Below are 19,705 nucleotides of genomic sequence, written 5' to 3'. Positions count from 1 at the left end.
GAAGCCCCCCGGCAGGGAAGGCCCCGGTGGGCACCAGGGCGAGGGTGGCCGGCGACGGGGCTCACCCCCCGCACCGGGCCGCATGGCCGGCGGGGGCGCCCGCGGCGCTGGGCCCAGCCGCAGCGGCACAGGCTGCCCGGGGCGGCGGTGAAGCCATCCCGAGGGATGCCCGGGGCCCGTCCCGGGGCCCCGGCTGGGGCCGGGCGAGCCAGGCCGAGCCCCGAGGTCGCCCCGGGCCCTGAGGGGAGCGGGAAAGGGCGGGCGGAGGCGGACGCTCCGCCCCGCCAGCAGGCGGCGCTGTCCGCTTCCGCTCAGCGCATGCGCGGGGCCTCACGGCCTCCGCCCCGGTGCGGAAGCCACCGGGTCACCGCAGCGGCGGGCGGCCGCCATGTTCGCGGAGCTGAACGAGCTGCTGGGCGCCTCGCCGCAGCGGCCGGAGACGGTGAGAGGGCGGGCGGCAGGGTGGGAGAGGGGCCACCGTGGCAGCGGCGGTGGAGGCCCGCGCGGGGCCTGCTGGGAGTTGTAGTCCGGGCGGGCGCGGCCCGCCGGGAGCCGCGCGGTGCATGCCGGGAGGGGCGGGGCTTCCTGAGGCGGTGGGAGGGCGGCATGGCGGCGGTCTCGGCCTCTCCCGGGGTGATTAACCGCCTCAGGGCCCTTCCCTTCGCCCGGCCTTGGCTCCCCGCCGCTAACGGAGGGGCCGGGCCCTGTCCCCACAGCCCTCGGGTCCTGTGGCTGTGCGTGGTAGCTGCCGTGCTGGGAATAGCGGCAAAAGTGGGGGTAAAACCCGCTACCCAGTGCTCCTCCGGGCCCTGTGGTGTGTTCTAGAGGTTTCTCTTCCGTTAGGCCACTAAATTAGTTCATCCATGCAGTTTTTGTGCTAATGAAGTCACGCCGTAACTAAACACCCTCGCCCTGTGTAACAGCCATGAAGTGCTTCAGGTAAAAAATTAATAAAATACACGTGTGTTGCACATTACTCCATGTTTTCCCTGATAGATACTAGCTGAGATAACAAAAGCGCGTTTGAGGTGATAATATAATTAGTAAATCTGAGTTTTCCCCCTTCTCTCCTTGTAGAGCTTGTGATGTGAGTAGGGCGGCTTTCTCCCTGGGCGGGAAAATGCTGGTGAGGTAATTCCTCGTCTGCCTGCCCGGAGCGGGGCAGGGCTGGTCTGCAAGGGAAGAAACGCCGGGTAAAAGCCAAGAGAGCGCCGCTGGATAGAGGTCGGGCCCCCAAGGCTCCAAGCAAACCTGGTAGAGGTTGGTGGCTGAGGCTCGGTGGTAGCGGTATCGCTCTCTGTGAAGGATAGGCTGAAGCTGTGAGCCAGTAATGTGCACTGGCAGCCCAGCAAGCCAAGCGTCTCCTGGGCTGCATCCCCCGCAGCGTGGGCAGCGGGGCGAGGGAGGGGATTCTGCCCCTCTGCCCCGCTCTGGGGAGACCCCCCTGGAGCCCCGCGTCCAGCTCGGGGGTCCTCAGCACGGGAAGGACATGGAGCTGTTGGAGCGGGGCCAGGGGAGGCCACCGAAATGTTTCGAGGGTGGCCCAGCTCTGCTGGGAGGACAGGCTGAGAGCTGGGGGGGTTCAGCCTGGAGAGGAGGAGGCTGCGGGGAGACCTCACTGTGGCCTTGCCGTGCTGAAAGGGGGCTGACAAGAAAGGTGGGGACAGGCTTTTTAGCAGGGCCTGTAGCGACAGGACAAGGGGGAATGGTTTTAAACTAAAAGAAGGCAGATTCAGACTGGATATAAGGAAGAAATTATTTATGCTGAGGGTGGTGAGACACTGGCCCAGGTTGCCCAGAGAGGTGGTCGATGCCCCATCCTTGGAAACATCCAAGGCCAGGCTGGACGGGGCTCTGAGCAGCCTGATGTGGTTGGAGATGTCTCTGCCCGTGGCAGGGGGTGGGACTGGATGGCCTGGAAAGTTCCCTTCCCACCCAAACCACCTGTGATTCTATGAGGATCTGAGGCTGTGTAAATTCCCAAGTCCCTGTGGTTCCTGTGGGTTGATGACTGGGATTTTAACGCACGTGAAATGCTAAGCGAGGAGCCCTTGGTGGAGTTCGAGTGTTGGCAGAGCAGAGCCTGTGCTCTAAGGTGGGTTTGATGGCGGAGCTGTGGGACGAGTGGGGACGCTGTCATCCAAAAGCCTGGTTTTGGAGATGGGGGGCGCTGACCTTGATGCGATCAGGAAATTCTGCAGAGCAAAACCCAAAAGAGATTTGGCCTTGAGATCCTGGGTTTTGACTTGGTGGCACAGGCAGGACCTGACAGAGGAGCTGAACCAAAGGCTCCTCTGTGTGAGGAATTGCCTTGGATTTGTGTGGGCTGTTCCTCTCCCGTCAGCCAGGGACTTGGACTTCCCACCGCACGCTCCAGGTTCCTCTTCGTCGCGGCGTCTGGCAGTAGTGTAGCCCCAGCGTACGGCTGGCTGCAGAACGAGCGGTGTTCTCTGATGCCGGAGGTGGAAGATTAAGTTCATACACTGCGATGTGGACTAACCCGGTGGTAAACGATGAGTATTCTTGGTTTGCAAGTCCCCCTCTGCACCGCTGAGCGTCACCGATTGCTGCGCAGAGCCGTGCAGTCTGGAGCCGGGCTCTGCCCCTCGGGAGGCACGGTCCGTGGGGTGTGCCGAGATATTTGGCCAAGGCTGGCTGGAAATGGGTCTCCCGCTGTGCTTAAAAAGCATCAGCTCTTTGCAAATCTCTCCCTCCCATCTCTGCCATCCCGATTTCTGCACCTCCACGGTTGGCTTGTGCCGTTTTCAGAGTGCTGACAAATGCCTTCGCTGCAGGGCTGGTAGGTGGATGGAGCTGCCGCCTGCGTGGGTGTATCTGACATGTCACTGCTGAATGCTCGTGACACCCGCTGCTGCCCTGCCAAGGGATTTTGGCAGTTTCTAACAAGTAGCTGCAGCTTCTGCCTTGTAGCCTGCAGGTGGAAAGAGCGTGAAAGCAGAGCATGGAGGGAATGGGCTGGGGCAGGCGGATGGAGAAGGTGCTACAAGAAGGCCTTGCCTTTGGAAGTGCTTTATCCCCAGCAGCGTCTTTGGGCTTGAGGATGTGCAGAAGGGGGAAGAGAATCAGACCCTGCTTCAGTGGTGGCAAACTGTGGGCCGTGGGGTTTCTGCACGCCAGCAAACACGGTCCTGGTGGCGCGGCCAGGACTTACCGGCTCCTCAGCAGGAGAATTCCTGTATTTGTGGCCAGTGCTCTGGAGTTGGTAAAGGCTTTGGGGCAGTTCTGTGGCCACAAGCAGGATGCTGGAGCTTCCCGGAGCTGTTGCCTTCCTCCCTGCCACCAGCTGTGCTTTGGTGCAGCTGCTGCCTCTGGAGATGCACAATTTGGACATTTCCACCTCGGCCTATCTGGGCATCTCGGTGTCAGAAATGAAGAGTTTTGAGTGCTATCTAAGCAGCTGCAGCGTGACAGCGAAGCGAGGGTTGGCAGGATTTAAGGGTTGGGAACTGGAAGGTTTGAAGAAGCGGAATAATGTATGCTGTGAATGATGACACCCTGCCGCATTCTGCATGGTGTATGTGGGAGCAAAGGAGAGAGCCGTTCGAGAGCTGGCAGGCGAGGGAGGGGACTCAGGGTGGTGTTCAGCCTGCTGTTGCAGGGAGCCATCGCGGGGAAGAGGGGAATTGAAGGGGATGGAGTTGTGCAGAAGATAAACCATTGAACGTTTCAGCTTGTGCTGTTTGAACCCAGAGACTCCTCCAGGCTTAGCCACGGAGGACACATCTCGGTGAGATGCTCACCGGGGTCGTGCCTCCTGTTATTGTAGTGGCCACAGAGGCATTACCATTTTTTTTTTGGGTGGGAAGGAGCTTTCTCTGGCTGAGGCAGAGCAGCACTTCTCTGCCCTGGCTTCTGCTTTGCATTCCCTGCAGATGTGTTCAATATTTGCCGTTCCATTAGCACCGCTTTAGAACACGTTGTAGGCATCGGGGAGTTACCTCTGATAGATGGCTTGTGAATTGCCTATGGGTAGATTGCTTGTTGCCGCAAAGCGCTTTTTTTTTTTTTTCTTCTAATAGATTGAAAAAAATGCATTGATAAGTTCTTTGTGATTAAAAACAGCCCTTCTATGATTTGTATTGATTAAAGAGACATCTTGACTGAGGTTTTAATGGAAACAAATGCCTTGATGAGACTGGGACTGATAACAAGCACGCACTGATGAACGGAATTAATTTCCTGCGTGATCAAAACAAGATATATACTTTGTGCAGAGAGCTCTGCTCCAGTACACATATTTTGATCACAAGGTTTTCTGCTCTGAATGTGGCACGGTTGAGGTAAGCCTGGAACAGGGGGCAAGAGGGCTGCGTGGGGACAGCAGAAACAGTGGCTGTAGCAGGGCTGCCATTTTAAGCGCACAGGCGGTGCTGGCCATGGCAGTGGGAGAATGGACTGGGAACAGAGTGGGTGGCTGTTGTCCCCCTGCCATCTGTGCCACTTGGAGTAGACAGAAGATGACTGCGAATTGGAGGAGAGGGGGACAAAGCTGGGAGGTGGAAATTGCTCACAAGCACCCGTGACGATGGTGTCCGGCACCAGGGGCACAAATACGTGTGCGCTCTGGATGTGCTGGTGTTGGAAAGCACAGCGCTGCTCGTTGGTGTCCTCTGCAGCAGCCGGGTGTTTCCACAGGAGGAGGTGGCTCTTGGTGGGCGCAGAGCGTGGGGGCCCAGCTGGGGTCTCAGTCTGGCGCAAGGGCTTTCAGCTGGCAGGCATGTCTTTCAGAAAGAAGCCAACTCAGCATCTTCGGATGCCTCCCCACGGGCTGTGTCCGGAGGAGGCACTGGCATCCCTTTGTAAAGGGATGGGTGGCTGGAGCGCTGCTTGTCCACTTCTTCAGAGACGAGTGGTGTCCCTCAGGGGTCCGTACTGGGGCCAGCGCTGTTCAATATCTTCATCAGTGACACAGACAGTGGGATCGAGCACACCCTCAGCACGTTTGCAGATGGCATCGAGCTGAGCGGTGCAGTTCACACGCCTGAGGGACGGGATGGCATCCAGAGGGAGCGGGGCAGGCTGGAGAGGGGGGTCCCTGTGAACCTCATGGGGTTCAACAAGGCCAAGGGCAGGGTCCTGCACCTGGGTGGGGGCAACCCCCGGTGTCAGCACAGGCTGGGGGATGGAGGGGTGGAGAGCAGCCCTGCCGAGAAGGGCTTGGGGGTGCTGGGGGATGAAAAGCTGGCCACGAGCCGGCGATGTGCTCTGGCAGCCCAGCAAGCCAAGCGTCTCCTGGGCTGCATCCCCCGCAGCGTGGGCAGCGGGGCGAGGGAGGGGATTCTGCCCCTCTGCCCCGCTCTGGGGAGACCCCCCTGGAGCCCCGCGTCCAGCTCGGGGGTCCTCAGCACGGGAAGGACATGGAGCTGTTGGAGCGGGGCCAGGGGAGGCCACCGAAATGCTCCGAGGGTGGCCCAGCTCTGCTGGGAGGACAGGCTGAGAGCTGGGGGGGTTCAGCCTGGAGAGGAGGAGGCTGCGGGGAGACCTCACTGTGGCCTTGCCGTGCTGAAAGGGGGCTGACAAGAAAGGTGGGGACAGGCTTTTTAGCAGGGCCTGTAGCGACAGGACAAGGGGGAATGGTTTTAAACTAAAGGAGTCTGTGTTTTCAGACTAAACACAAGGAAAAAATTTTTCACAATGAGGGTGGTGAGACACCCAGTGAGGTGGTCGATGCCCCATCCCTGGAAACACTCAAGGCCAGGCTGGACGAGGCTCTGAGCAGCCTGATGTGGTTGTAGATGTCCCTGCCCGTGGCAGGGGGTGGGACTGGATGGCCTTGGAAGGTCCCTTCCAACCCAAAGCATTCTGTGGTTCTATGATTCTTTCTCTGACTAACACCTGCAGAGTTTTCCCTAGCCTGAGCAGACATCTTGTCTACCAAGATGGAGCCGGGAGCAGTTTATGCCCTCATCTTCCTCTGTTCAGTTATTTTGCTGCTTCTTTTTCAGGGTAAATTCACGCTGCTGCGAGACACCAGAACAGACGGCAGCTTCCTGGTGCACCATTTCCTCTCCTTCTACCTCAGAGGTATGTCAGCAGCAGGACTCGCCAAGGCAAGGGTTTGCCTTTGCCTACTCCTTGGAGGTTCCTTCAGCATACCGTGTGCTGTGTGAGCAGAGGCTGGTTTTGTGAGGCATCCTCGGATTAGCGCAAAGCTTTGGGGTCAGGATTTATGGATCCCAGTCCTGACTTGTTCTTAGGCCTTGCTCTGTGTCCTCGGGTACATCCCATAATGTCTGTACACCTTGTTTCATCATGGGTGCAGTGAACGTTGTAAATCACATGGGCATCTGACAGTGAGGTGTTGACTGCAATTACTTCACTAGCTAGGTGTTTTATAATGTAATTAAGAATATCAGGAACAACTAACAAATAGATAAGCTGGTAGTGAGTAAAGAAACAAACAAAGAGCCTGGCAAGTTGCCTAATTGCTTTTCTGCTAACAGTTTCACCTGTGAGTAACCTGCCAGCCCCTGCAGAGCAGGCGCTGGGCTCATGGGCTCCTCCAGCATTCTGCTGGCAAAGCAAGCTTGCTGCTTTCCAGCCCAGCGAATCTGGTACCCATCAGACTTGAAATTTAGCTCAGAGAGCTGTGCAGGTGGCGGGGCTGAGCGCATCCTGCCCCCCGTAACCGCCACTGCCTCAGCTATGGTTTTACTTTGTTTTTAAAAATTGGTTTTACTTGAACAGAGTCAAACTGCAGGAAAGCCCGTGGAGAGCAGGTTACTAAGAGTGTGAACGGTTCAAAGGGACAGCCCTGCCCGCATCCCTGCATGGCTCTGCTGACCTGCAGGTCCTGGGAGTCGCTGCAGGGAGCTGCCCGTCTGCCTGGGAAAAGTCTCACTGTGCCTTGTGGTTGGGAAGCCCTTTGGGATTGGGATTGCACCTCAAGGCAGGTGTGCTTGCTGTCACCCTCTCATTTCCACCCAGGGACCCGGCTGCCAGTGTACGCTGTCTGTGGCACCCCTGTGTTGTCCAAGTACCCGCTTGGTGCTGAGAACCTTTGGGAGCTCCCGAGGAGTCAGTGACGCCTCAGCTGGGGCCACTGACTTGTTCCACTTGAAATCCACGTCCTGCTCTCTGGCAGGGAGTAACAAATACACTGATTTTGGTCATACCCAAACCACGAGGCCAGGTTGTCACGTGCTGGGTGTTCCAAAATCACATTTTAGTGAGGTGTCTTTCTCAAACTGGCTTGTTCTGTGTGTTTTTCCAGTCAAGGTCACTTGCCCTACGAGAGCCAAAACAGGGATTTTTGGCACGTTGGTGGTTTCAGTAGTTCGTGTCACGGTCGGCTGTTGGCCTCCTTGCAGAAGTACCAGCAAACTGTGCCAGGAGATCCCAGGGCAGGATGGCACGAGACAGAAAAAGGGCCTCCTGCTTTTTTATGTCATCTTTTTCTTGTTCTTTCCCTTTCTTTTTAATGTGGAAATCCTCTAGAAAGGTGAAAATTGAAAGCCCAGCCACGAGCAAGCGAGGGGCTGCCTAGGTCTGTCTCACTTCAAGGCCTTTCCAGACAGATTTGTAGCCTGGCTGTTGTGATTTATGTGCTTTGATAATGGCAGCTCACAAAATTGAAATGATAATGTGTCTTTTTGTCTTCTCACCCAGCTGGCTGTAAGGTTTGCTTTGTGGCCCTGCTCCAGTCCTTCAGTCACTATAACATCGTAGCGCAGAAGCTGGTAAGTCTCTTGGCATAGGTTAATAATTACAGGTCCGGGTAGTTTCTGTTGGGTGGAAAGGAATGAGAATGGGGAACAGGAATTGCATGTGAGCAAACGTTTCCCGATCTTGACAGGGACAGTCAGGATTGGCGCTCCTGCGGCAGGGGATGGAGAGCACTTCTCGCTGGAGAGATGTGATATAGGGCAAAAACCTGGCTACAAGGAGAGGGCAGAGCGCTGAATGGCTGCTTGCTTTCTTTGTGCTTGGAAATGTTTTCCAGAGATCAGCATTCCCCAGACAGGCCCAGACTGGTAGATGTAGCTTCATTAGCGTTCTGGGGAGAAAAGCCCTGTGGTGCCTGTGTCCCTGCGGGCTTTCTGTACGCCTGCGGGGTGCACTGGCTGTTCGGCACAGGAGGTCCCGAGGTGGCTTTGTCTTCTGTCCTGTGGTTATGTTGCGATGAAGTGCTTTGGGCTGAACCACCTGTAGATTCAGAAGGACACCTCTGTGCCTCTTCTGGCCTCCAGGCCAAGCCATCAGTGTGAAGCGTCCGAGGAACCACAAGTGCTGAGTACGTTCTTACGGATTTCCTTCCCGGGGTGAGTCAGGCAAGGATTGTGTGTACCCTGAAACAAGGAAACGGAGAAACAAAGTCGTTCCTGGTGTCAGCAAATCAGTCTGAGCTCTGGCTTTAAACTGCATCTCTTGGTTGTGAAGTCCAGGTGACCTCCCAGGGCCGAAGGGATGAGGGCTTGCGCTGGTCCTCCCTCCTCTGGTTCCGCTGGGAATCCCAGTGGTGCTGCTGCTTTTAAAGACTTTCAGGTGTTGAAGAACCAGGTGTTGCAATCACGGTGTGTTCCCCACCGTAAATGTGGGTTGCGTTTTGGTTCTTGCTAAACTGTCTTTTATTTAGTACTCCATTTTTACCTTTTAAAAGGAGATCAATGGTCTGAGAGCTCAGACCTAAGTTAAATAAAACAAACTGAGCAAACGAAGTGTTTCCACGTGGAGCTTTAACTCTGTCAGATACTCAGCATGCGATTCCTCTGCAGAGCAAATTCCCGCTGCTGGGCAAACCAGCCTCTGCGAGCACTGAATAGTTCTGGCCTTCGCGTTGCAGAGAGGGGGAAATCTTGGGGGGAACTTGCTAAGCGGGGCACGAAACGGGGCACAGCAACGGGTGTAGTTAGGAGATTCAGCTGTTAAATATGGGATCCTTGCCTGCTCTAAAAGCAGAATCGTGTTTGTTGGTGTGTTTCCTAATGTGGCGAAATTCCCCGGTGCACAGCTTGTGCGTCTGCTTTTAATAGGTGCTGTTGTCATCTCCCTCCTGGGAGCGTCTGAGAAGGGAGAGAACACGAGGATTAGCTGGAGCGCACGTGCAATGCAAATCGAAATGATTTGCTGCCTGATGCTTCAACAGAAAGGTTACTGACGTGACGGGAGGTGATAAGAACAACAATGCGGTTTGCCCAGGGGAGTTCAGAGAAGCGATTACATTGGCCCGCGGCGATGAGCTCTCCCTGTCCTGATGGTTTCAAGTCTGAGTCAGTCTTACATTATAACTTCACAAGTGCCCGTGCAGTCGGTTGTTGTGAATTCTTCCTAAGCTCTGCGGAGTTGGAGGTCGTAACATCAGTTATTTATATCTGTCCGAGTTTCCATAAGATCTCGTCTTTTGCTTTAATCCTTCTTTGCCTAAATGAATACATCAGGCTCAGTAAAGGTGGTTTTTGGCAGGGTAGTTCCACTCTTAGACTTGCTTAAGAATTTGCTGCTGTAGATCTCTACTGGAGACCAGCCGGGATGTCATTTACGTGGCTGCAGCAAAGCCCCGTTTCAGGCAGTATCCCGAGCTGCGTCGTGCCGCGGTTAGGTGAGCTGCATGCTCCCCCAAACGACCGGCTGCTCCCTTCCCACCTCCTCGTCCTCGGTGGGGAGCCCAGGACCAGCTGCTGGCGCTCTGTTGGCCGGCAGAGTTGCAGGGGGTCAGGCCATAGTTCCTCCGGGAGGTGCTTGGAAGAATCTGGCTCGTGGGCAGCCACCTGCGTTATGTTATCCCATCCACGGGTTAAATCTCCCGTGCATAATCATTCCTAGCAGGAGATTACGTACTTAGGAAAGACTGCAGTTGGAAAAGCTTCATAACTTAGTGATGCTCCTGTTTCTGCTGGGAGCGGGGTGGTGCTAGGCCTGGGAGGAAGGGTCCTGGAGCCAGGATCATATTATACTGCCTTTACAGCCGTGTTTTGTGGATCTGGTCCTTGTAGCACCTGATGTATGGTGATATACTGAATATTTATACGTAGTTACATAGTTGAAATAGCGCATACCTTACGCGCTGCTTCCTCACAGTGTTGCCAGGTCTTACCAGTCCAGAACCAGTTCCTGATGTGCTAGCTAAATGCAGTGATGTACTTTTACCTGCAGGAAAAAGCTTCCCTGGATTTTTGTGCCTGTGCTGGCTCTGCAATACTGGCTTCACACTTCTCCTTTTCTGCAAATCCCGCTCTTTTCATGAGGATCTGCACTTAATTTTAAGGGACAGTTAATGTTATTTGTCATGACCTTGTAGAGAACACGCTGGGCCGTAGCGAGGCTACCAGGGCAGCTTGCCATATTGGTGTTCCCACCGTTATTTGTACAATGTTTGTTTTGTTTTAAAGCAAAAACATATTTGTTCCCATTTGGTCTCCCTCTTGCCTGGCTCCCCTGTCCCCACAGGACATCGCCTGGTCACCTCTGCTTTCCCCTGCAGGTAGCGGTGCGAGAGAAGAGACCTTGGCCGGTTGCCTGATGGCAGATCGTCGCACTTTGTACCACGGCCGCATTCGCTGTTTCAGTTATGACAGCTGCCTCGCACGCTCCATTACTAGTTTTCTCCTGCAAATATTTTGCTTTCCCTTATGAAACGGCCAGCGGTGAGCGACGGTGCTGGTGTGAAGGGTTGTCACTGCTGGCAGGCCTGGCTGGCAGCATCCCGGACGGACGAGAACAATTGTGCTCCGTTGTGGAGCTCGCAGCCCCAGTCACACCGAGCTGCTGTTTCAGAAGCATTTCTGGGCTTGATCGATAAATGACAGATTGCCAGAGATAATGTCTGCGTGCTCCCAGCGATAATGGAGCGCAGCGCTGTGAGATAATGACAGCTTTCACGGCTGGTAATGCACGCTGTTTGGGTGCTGTGCAGCAGGGACGTGTGTAGTGTCTGTGGCACTCGGGCAGGTGCCCTTGGCCATTTTGAGCACTTTTTCCACCGTCTCCAAGCTTTCCTGGTGCTTCCTGGGCTGCTTCCAGAGGTGACACCAGGTGGGCTGCTAGCTGGGAGACAGGCAGAGGTTTGCTGTGGCAGATGACTGCAGCGGGGTGAGTCCGGGTCTCCATCCAACGCTGCCTCTCTGGGACCTGGTTCCCCAGCTGGAAAATGAAACTGGGCTTGTCAGGTCCGCCCAGGAACATCGTGGCACGGAGGGGATCGAATTCCTGGTCTGACCCACAAGCACACTGCCCCTGCCTGCCGCCTTCGTGTGCTGTGGCCCTTCTCTCTGTCATCCAGGCAGGCCCTGGTGTAACGGCACTAAGCTGCTGGGTATTTTAAAGAGGGGACACTGTTTTCTTGCTGATCTGAACTATAGAGGGTTTGTGCGTGCAGGAAGAAATGGCTGAAGCAAAGTTAAAATCATTTTCTGAATTATTGACGTTAATCGTGAATTTAGCCACTGCTGTAGCAAAGCATTTCAGCAAGTGCCAAGTCCTGTGGGCTCCAAAAATTCACCAGGGGATGAGGTTTGTGGGACTGCCCTGCAACCCAGCCCCGCTTTATGGCACGTCAGGTATTTGCTGGCCGTTCCCCACTCCTGGCCTGCCACATAAAGGTTCTTCTGTCCTTGGCCAGAAATTTTTCCATGGTGTGTGCTTGCAGTTGCCCAAGAGGCTTCCCTTAGCGCTCCATTCCTGCCCTGCTTTCTGGCACGGTTTTAGCGAGCAAGTATCACCTGCAAAAGCCAAATCCCTCTGCCTGCAGCCCACGTCAGCCTCTGCTGGGCTTGGCGGGAGGTAGGGCAGGGAGAGCAAAGGGCCCCACGAGTCTCATTTGTGGGAATTGCTGCTCCTGGCTTGCCTGGGAGACGGGGAAAAGAGAGGAGAAAATGTGGATTAGATGAGGCAAGAGTGTGCTGCAGCACTTGCTGGTTAGTGCTATTTATTGAGAGGGCGCTTGAAAACAAAGGGAGTATGTCCAAAAGTGCTGGCTGGTGCCTTGCCCGAGGCTCTCCTTCCCCGGGTTTGCCTGGCCGGTGGGACCGCTTTCCTCCCAGAAGCACGTGTGGAAAGCCAGGAAAGAGAGGGGCAAGCTCAGGGCTGATTTAGAAACTGGATCTGAGGTGGGCATGCCTCAGACGGCCTTTTCCCCCCGAGTAACCTCTGCCAGTCAAGGATGCTTGTATCCCCTGGCTGTGATGGAAGATGTTGCCTCTGATCCATTTTCTAATTGCCGTAGACAGCGTTTTCTGGCAGCAGCCCTGATGAATGGATCTCTCCCCCTCGCCTTCCAGCTGGGAGGAAAAGCAGTGGAAATCTGTCTTTCCTCTCATTAGCAGTGAACGTGTGGCAACTGATAAGCCTTGCAGGAGCTCAGGGTTAATCTTCCTGGAAAGGACCTCTTCTGTATCTACCCAGACCTTCTCTCTGGAGGTCCTCCTGGGGAAATGCCACGCTCACAAGGCCACTGGGCCCTCGTAGGGATCGTCTCATTGATCAGATGCTTAAGATGTGGCTTTACAATTTTTTTTTTTTTAAATAAATAGAAGAGAAAGGGGGTGTGAAATGTTGGCACTTACATTTTCATGTCAGAATAACAGGAAGGTTGAGCAGGTGAAAAGAAAGGGCAGAAAGCAGGAGGCAGAAGTGGACATATAGCTTTGCTGCATCTCCCTCTCCCATGTGAGCAAAGAGAGCGCGGTGGCTCTCGGAGTGTCGTGAGGACTGGGAAACGCTTGGAAAACCTCCAAGGCCTTTTCAGAAGAAGGTGTTGGGGCAGTGCCAAGCACAGCGCTCTGTTCAGTGCTCGAGGTCCTGGGGGAAGAGCTGCTACGAGCCTTCCCCTTGCTGGGCGACTCAGACAGACTCTGTGCTCAAGTGTCCTGCAGCTCCCAGCGTGATGGCTTAGGAAAGAAGTAAAAATCTGTATTTTCTGTGATGCTTAAAAAATTCCTGGTCAAAAGCGCCAGTGCTGCTGGTGTGTGCCTCTTCCAGTGGCCAGGCAGAAGCCAGTCCTGGCTTAAGGTAAGGGCTCCTGCCCTAGGACTTGCCTCTGTTCCTGACCACTCCTGCTCAGCCACCCTCTTCGGAGGATGCAAAATCTTGCAGGATCCCAAAGGGATGTCTTCTCTCGGGGGATATGGGAACTGCTTTCTCAGGATCCTTGTTTCTGGTTCCTGGCCTCTGGCTCACCAGTTCTGCCTGTCAAGCAATACTGCATTGAGCTAAACCTTCCTGAACTCTTTGTAAACCGTCTATCTCGCCATCTTCTCCACCTACCTGCTGCGTTGCACAACAGCCCTATTTCCAGGCTGCCAAGATGCTGCGAATCTTGGCATTAATGCTCCTTGGTTCCATTTTAAGAAATTACAGTTGCGTTGTGAAATATGGGAAGCAACCCGCACTGGAGAGCGAGCAAATTTGCACTTCTTGCTGCTGGGAAATGCACGGTTTGGCCGAGGTTTGAAGATAGCGCGCACAAAATATCTTTGTATGATCGTGTTGGTAACAGGTACTAAATTTTTCTCCTGAAGGGTGGACTGATGCAGTTACCAGTAAGCTGAGGAATGGTTGGCAAAAGTAACCCTTCCCGATGAAAGAAAGGAGGATCAGACAGGAGTTCATGAGCTAGATCTCCAGCTGGGGTCTTCTGCACGTCTGCTGCGACCCTGCCAGGGCTTTCTCCGCTGGGGCTGGACGTGCCCAGCACGTGGTTCTTGAGGTCGGCCTCACGGTGAAGCAGGGCTGAGAGCTGGAAAGTTTGAGCCGCGGCCCCAGGCAGTTTGTCACGGTCCCTCCTCCTTCTCCCAAGGGGAGTCAGGGCTGAGGCTGCTTCCCACGGGAGCCCCGGCCACGCTGCTCTCTCCTGAGCATTGTGCAGGCGTCGGGTTGCCCAGCCCACGCCGTTTTCCAGATCCGGGCCGTGCCTCGCTCAGGTGTGTGGGTTGTGCCGGGGAGTCGTTATTGCCACAGCAATGATGATTTGGAGATAGTGAAAACCAAAGGCTTTTGCCACCCAAGAAGGGAGGGTGAAGGAACTGCTCACAGAGGGTCCTTGAGGCAGCCTGTACCCATCCTCTCCCTGCCTCTGGGGAAGCAGCTGTCTTTCTCCCATGCAGCGATGCTGCTGTCTTCCCAGGAGCAATTCCAGGATGTTTAAGCCCCAAATCACAGTGCCTTTTTTTTTTTTTTTTTTTTAAACTCCTGGAAAAATACAGGAGAGCGAATGTGTCCACCAGCGTGTGTAACAGAACCGCCTGTTTCATCCCCTGTCACTGAGGCATTGACTTTATTAGCACATTTAGATAAGACGATAAAAATGAGCCGTTGATCCGCTTGGTTCTGTTTGCACCATTCCGCCAAAGCTGTGCGCTCTGCAGCATAATGTTTTCCTCTCTCGAGGGAGTCAGTCTGACCGCTGCCAAAGAACGGGGACAGCTTGTCTTCTTGGAAGGCCTCAAGTCCTGCCTTGACCTCTTGTTTGGAGAGGAGGAGGAACAGTCAGGACAGCCCAGTCCTCTCCAGTTTATAAGGTAAACCTGACCAGTTGGTGGTTCTGCTGGGGCTCAGCAGGGTCCCCCGCACAGAGCGTTTGCCCCCCTCGTGTCTCCTGCCACTGCAGCCAACACCGAGAGCAGCAGTGAAGTGCGCAGCTGAGACCCAGCTCCCTTTGGGCTTCCCTCCAGGGCCCGGGGACTCGGTAGCCCAACACCTGAGTGAAGTGCCAGCGCCGTGCACATTGCGGTGCTTATCCTGCCCTGTCTCTCCCTGCTGCTCGGAGAGGGATTCTGTCCCCCTTCTCCAGCGTTTCAGGGTGATTTCTGCCTCCATCCTCATTGCCAAGCATGTTATAGGTCTAGAGAAAATTTATTTCAGCACTCAACATGTTTGTGTCAAATAAAATTCCATCCAAGCAGTTTTGTTCCTTTTTTTTTTTATTATTCTGAGATTTATTCTCATCCAAGAGAACAGTGCTGCTTTCACTATGCTGGCTTTCCTTTTTATTCCCATTTCACTTTCTTCATGTCCCTGATGATTTGATAGAAAAAAAAAAAAAAATGCACTGAGGGCTGTTAAATTGGAAGGTACCACCTCTGGGTCAGGCAGCGTCTGAGCAAGGACGGCCGTGCGCTTGCCCTGTTCCTGTGTGCTCCCGGCTCCCTGCTGTTTCAGACTCGCGCTGGGCTGGATGGGCCTTTGGTGAGACCCAGGGCAGGGACTGGAACCCTGCAGAGCCCTGTGCCATGGGACCCTGCAGCCCCTGGGGTCTGGGTGGGTGGGTGTTGATGGAGTGCGGCAGGATCAAGCACTGGACAAGTTCAAGAAGTGGGCCCATGCCAACCTCATGGGGTTCAACAAGGCCAAGGGCAGGGTCCTGCACCTGGGTGGGGGCAACCCCCGGTGTCAGCACAGGCTGGGGGATGGAGGGGTGGAGAGCAGCCCTGCCGAGAAGGGCTTGGGGGTGCTGGGGGATGAAAAGCTGGCCACGAGCCGGCGATGTGCTCTCGCAGCCCAGCAAGCCAAGCGTCTCCTGGGCTGCATCCCCCGCAGCGTGGGCAGCGGGGCGAGGGAGGGGATTCTGCCCCTCTGCCCCGCTCTGGGGAGACCCCTCTGGAGCCCCGCGTCCAGCTCGGGGGTCCTCAGCACGGGAAGGACATGGAGCTGTTGGAGCGGGGCCAGGGGAGGCCACCGAAATGCTCCGAGGGTGGCCCAGCTCTGCTGGGAGGACAGGCTGAGAGCTGGGGGGGTTCAGCCTGGAGAGGAGGAGGCTGCGGGGAGACCTCACTGCGGCCTTGCCGTGCTGAAAGGGGGCCGACAAGAAAGGTGGGGACAGGCTTTTTAGCAGGGCCTGTAGCGACAGGACAAGGGGGAATGGTTTTAAACTAAAGGAGGGGAGATTCAGACTGGATATAAGGAAGAAATTGTTTGTGCTGAGGGTGGTGAGACACTGGCCCAGGTTGCCCAGAGAGGTGGTCGACGCCCCATCCTTGGAAACATCCAAGGCCAGGCTGGACGGGGCTCTGAGCAACCTGATGTGGTTGTAGATGTCCCTGCTCATGGCGGGGGGTGGGACTGGATGGCCTTGGAAGGTCCCTTCCCACCCAAACCTTTCTGTGATTCTGTGATCCCTGGATCAGGCACAAGGGTTTCACTGCACGCAGGCGAGCGAAGGAGCAGTGACTGCAGGGAAGCCTACGACCTGGTGACTGCCACAGCAGTGGGGACAGCAGGGACGGTGCAGCCTGGCGTTCCCTGCGTTGGGGCAGTGGGCGAGGAGGGGGCGCAGACAACGTGCGCGTGAGCCAAGCCCCTTGAGACCTCCTCCTTCTCTTCCAGTGAGAGCGCTTCCAACCTCAAAGCCTTGTTTGACTTTGTCCGGACGTCCCTGACTCCCGCTGGCAGCGACTCCTGGAAGGGCCCTGTGCTGCTGGTGGACGACCTCAGCGTCCTGCTCAGCCTGGGCGCCACGCCGGTGGCGGTGCTGGACTTCATCCACTACTGCAGAGTCGCGGTGTGCTCCCAGCTGAAGGTACTGCTCCCTCCCCATGCTGCGTCCTGTAAGCTACATGTACAAAAGAGCCTCTGGAGCAAAGCTTGGCTTTCTTTGCTTTTTCCACCTGTGCATGATGAGGTTTTGGAAGGCGTTGGCTGTCCAAGAAGTTAAAATCATTGCTCTAGGGCCACCCTCAGGGAGTTGTGTCAGTCCCTGGAGTACCTGCGTAGGGTCCTTTGCAACTGGTTTCCCAGGAGGTGCTGCCCAGAGAAGGGCTCTCTCTGTCCCTGATGTGCGAACAGGGCTTCGAAGTGTAAAATATTGTTTCTTTAGAGCTCCTGGCTCTCCGGAGACCTCTACCCACACCCATGTTTGTGTGCGTGCGGGAGGGCAGGGAAGGAAAGGGGTTACGAAGGTAGCGAGGGGCTGATGAGTCTGGCAGGGGGCAGAGATGAAGGCTCGCTCCGAGGGGATGCGAGTCTCTGCTTCCACCGATCTTCAGCCTTGCTGTGTGTGGCACTGGCTGGTTTCTAGGGGTGTGTGATGATGCAGCACTTCTACAAAGATCTCCCCAGCGATTTGCTAACTTCTGAGAGCATCACGGCCAAAAATCGTTACAGTCACTTCCATCCTTTGCTGTTTGCATTGCAGCGTCCCCCACCCCGGCCACTTCTCTCTCTGCTTGAGTGAGAAATAAAGTAGACGGTGTCGGGTTTTGTTATCCTGCACTTCGTATGGTGCCAGGGTGTTTGTGCTGTAAATGCTGACAGGGGATGTTCTGCTTGCTGAGAATATTTACCTCCAAAGCAGCTAAAAAAGACGATAAATCATGCTAGCACGTTTCTATTTCTGTCTAAGATGTTCTGAAGCCTTAAAGTACATTTTAATTGATTGGGAATTTCATGTTATAAGTCCTTGGTGACCTGCATGGGGTGAGGCAGAGACTCTCGGGATGTATTTTTAATAGAGCTGGTGTTGCGTTGGGGAGCTCTTTGCTTCTTGCGGGAGCTATGAAGGTTCAAGCATCGCAGCTCTGGCTGCAGCCGTTTGGCCACGTCTTTATTTAGCTGTTCTGAATTCACTCAGAGAGTTGCCATTTGTGGGGCCCGACAGACCGGTTTAACTCGACAGCTGTCTTGTAACAAAGGCTGATGTATTTTTAGGCTGTGTATTATGTATATGTGCGTGTGTAGGTATATACTATATATACAGCAAGCTGTTTCAGAGATGCGTATATGTTTATTTTCCCAGTGGACTTCAGCTCAGAACCAGGTGCCGTGCTGGGGGATGTCTAAGCAGCTTAGTTAGCGGGGCGTTTGTGCAAGCCCCCGTTGCCCTCTCTCCTTCCCTACCCTGAGCGGACTGGGAATCAGCCAGGGGCTCATCGCTGTCTGGCGCTCTCCTTCCAGGGGAACATCGTGGTGCTGGTTCACAGCAACGAGGACTCAGAAGACGAGGAAAACGAACTGGTTGCGAACTCCCTGTGTCATCACAGCGACCTGATCCTGTGGGTAGAGGGGCTGGCGACCGGCTTCTGCAAGGATGTTCACGGGCAGGTAATGCACGGGAGAGCACGGAGAGGTGGGATGTGTTAATGTCACGTACAGCACTGCCTGCAGGCCCAAGGGTAGGTGAGACACGCTCCGTCTGCCCTGCGGGAGACGACCCAGGACCAGCCTGGTCTGCAGCATGGCTAAGGGCTAACAAGTAGCCTTGCTGTGGTCAGCAGGATCTGCTGGAGCACCCGGGCTCTTACGGCTGCGACTCCGCTTCTGCGGCGATATTCAGGGACATCCTGCCACAAGGGAAAATATCTAGTTCCTGGAAGCTTCCCCAAACTCTCCTGTTGGAGGATCTCAGCCTGGCTTGGATGATCTCTTCTGGGCTGGGAGGGCAGCTGGGTCGCTGGGGCCCGGTTGCTGCCCGGGCTTTCATCTGGGGCTGCCACCAAAGGGAAGGATGGGTTTTTTATTGGTGATCTCCCTTCCCTGCAGGCCAGCGAGAGGCGTGGGGGGCGAGGATGCTGTGACTGGGGCAGCCGAAGGGATGATATTCCTCTTCCTTTTCCCTTTGCAGATTAAGATAATTAAGAGAGTGTCCTTGGAGCTGACGGCAGAGCAGGATGTCGTCCAGATCTACCAGTATAAGATCCAGGACAAGAACGTCACCTTTTTCGCTAGAGGGCTGTCAGCTGCAGTCCTGTGATGCTGCGATACCGCACAGCGCTGAGAGAGCAACGCAGGGCAAGGCCGGGGAGGCTGGTACGTGCCACCGAACCAGCCCCGCTGCCTCACCAGCGCCTTCCAGGAGCGCTGCAGCAAACTGACCCAGGAGGGAAGCTCAAACGCGTGTTGAAGTACATGCCAACGAGGGGATTGGCCTGCCCGGAGCCTGCTGCATCCCTTTGTCCTCCCACCCCGTTCCCAGCGTACGCAGGCCAAGAGGAAGAGCAAAAACTGGCATGAACAGCCCTTAGAGCATGTAAAGGCAAGCAGGGGGGTGCCCCAAGGGCTGGGCGTGCCTCACCTTTTCCGGTGCGTTACGGCACGGCAGTGCCAGGCGCTGCTGCGTGGAGGGATCACCCCACCCTCCCGCTGGCGTTTAACAAGATGACACAGAGCGGGTGGAGGCAGGGATGGTCTGGGAGCATGTTGTAATTCTTACCTTTCTCCCAGCTCTGGCACAAAAGAGATTTGCTCAACTACCAGCTTCCACAGAATTAAAAAAAAAAATCTATAGCTACCTCTCTAGTCCCACACCTTGCTGCTGTAAGACCTAAAGGCTGCCTTGCTCGGTTGATTCCTCCCTTTGGTTTGTTACTTTCCATCTTTTCACGTGAATCCCCTGCACCCGTGTGTGTCTGTTTAGCGTGCAGCTTCCCAGGCTCGTCCGTGGCTTTGGGTGACAGACAGACGCTTGGACACAAGCCTCTGTCTCAGCCACTGCCCCCTGATCACAAATCATTATTAGCGCTTATGACCTGCCTGTATTGAAACATTATTGGGGGCTAATAATCACTAATTTTAATTAGATAAGGGTACAGTCATTAAGTAACCATGGATCTCTGGGTGGGAACCGCTCCCCACAGGCTCCTTTGGCAGAGGGGGAGAAATGGGCATTTCCCGAGCCTGGGTGAGGAGACGGTTTTGGGTCTGTCTCCTTCCCCACAGACGCGAGGGCAGTCCCGGGAGCAGAGCTCAGCCCTGGAGGTCTCCTGGTAGATGCTCTGGCTGTAGCGGGAGATAAATAACATCCCGCACGCTTGCGAGA

The 19,705-nt window shown here is 55.2% G+C and overlaps 1 protein-coding gene across 2 annotated transcripts; it reads left to right on the top strand.

Annotated features, from left to right (window-relative positions):
• Positions 1-315: 315 nt before the first annotated feature.
• ELP6 (elongator acetyltransferase complex subunit 6) lies at positions 316-19,177 on the top strand. Of its 2 annotated transcripts, XM_087733364.1 has the most exons (7): positions 316-442; positions 5,967-6,045; positions 7,630-7,700; positions 14,344-14,474; positions 16,279-16,471; positions 17,845-17,991; positions 18,512-19,177. In XM_087733364.1, exons 1-7 carry the CDS (start codon positions 389-391, stop codon positions 18,638-18,640), a joined length of 804 nt encoding a protein of 267 aa, XP_087589490.1. In that variant the 5' UTR covers positions 316-388; the 3' UTR covers positions 18,641-19,177. The 2 variants fall into 2 exon arrangements, with proteins under 2 accessions (XP_087589490.1, XP_087589497.1); XM_087733371.1 differs by lacking the exons at positions 316-442; positions 7,630-7,700 and adding an exon at positions 607-939.
• Positions 19,178-19,705: the final 528 nt, after the last annotated feature.

Source organism: Nipponia nippon, unplaced genomic scaffold (genome assembly GCF_047370975.1).
Source record: "Nipponia nippon isolate SJK-2023a ecotype South Korea unplaced genomic scaffold, ASM4737097v1 scaffold_1, whole genome shotgun sequence".
Lineage (NCBI taxonomy): Eukaryota > Metazoa > Chordata > Aves > Pelecaniformes > Threskiornithidae > Nipponia > Nipponia nippon.
This window is presented reverse-complemented; position numbering and strand designations above follow the sequence as displayed.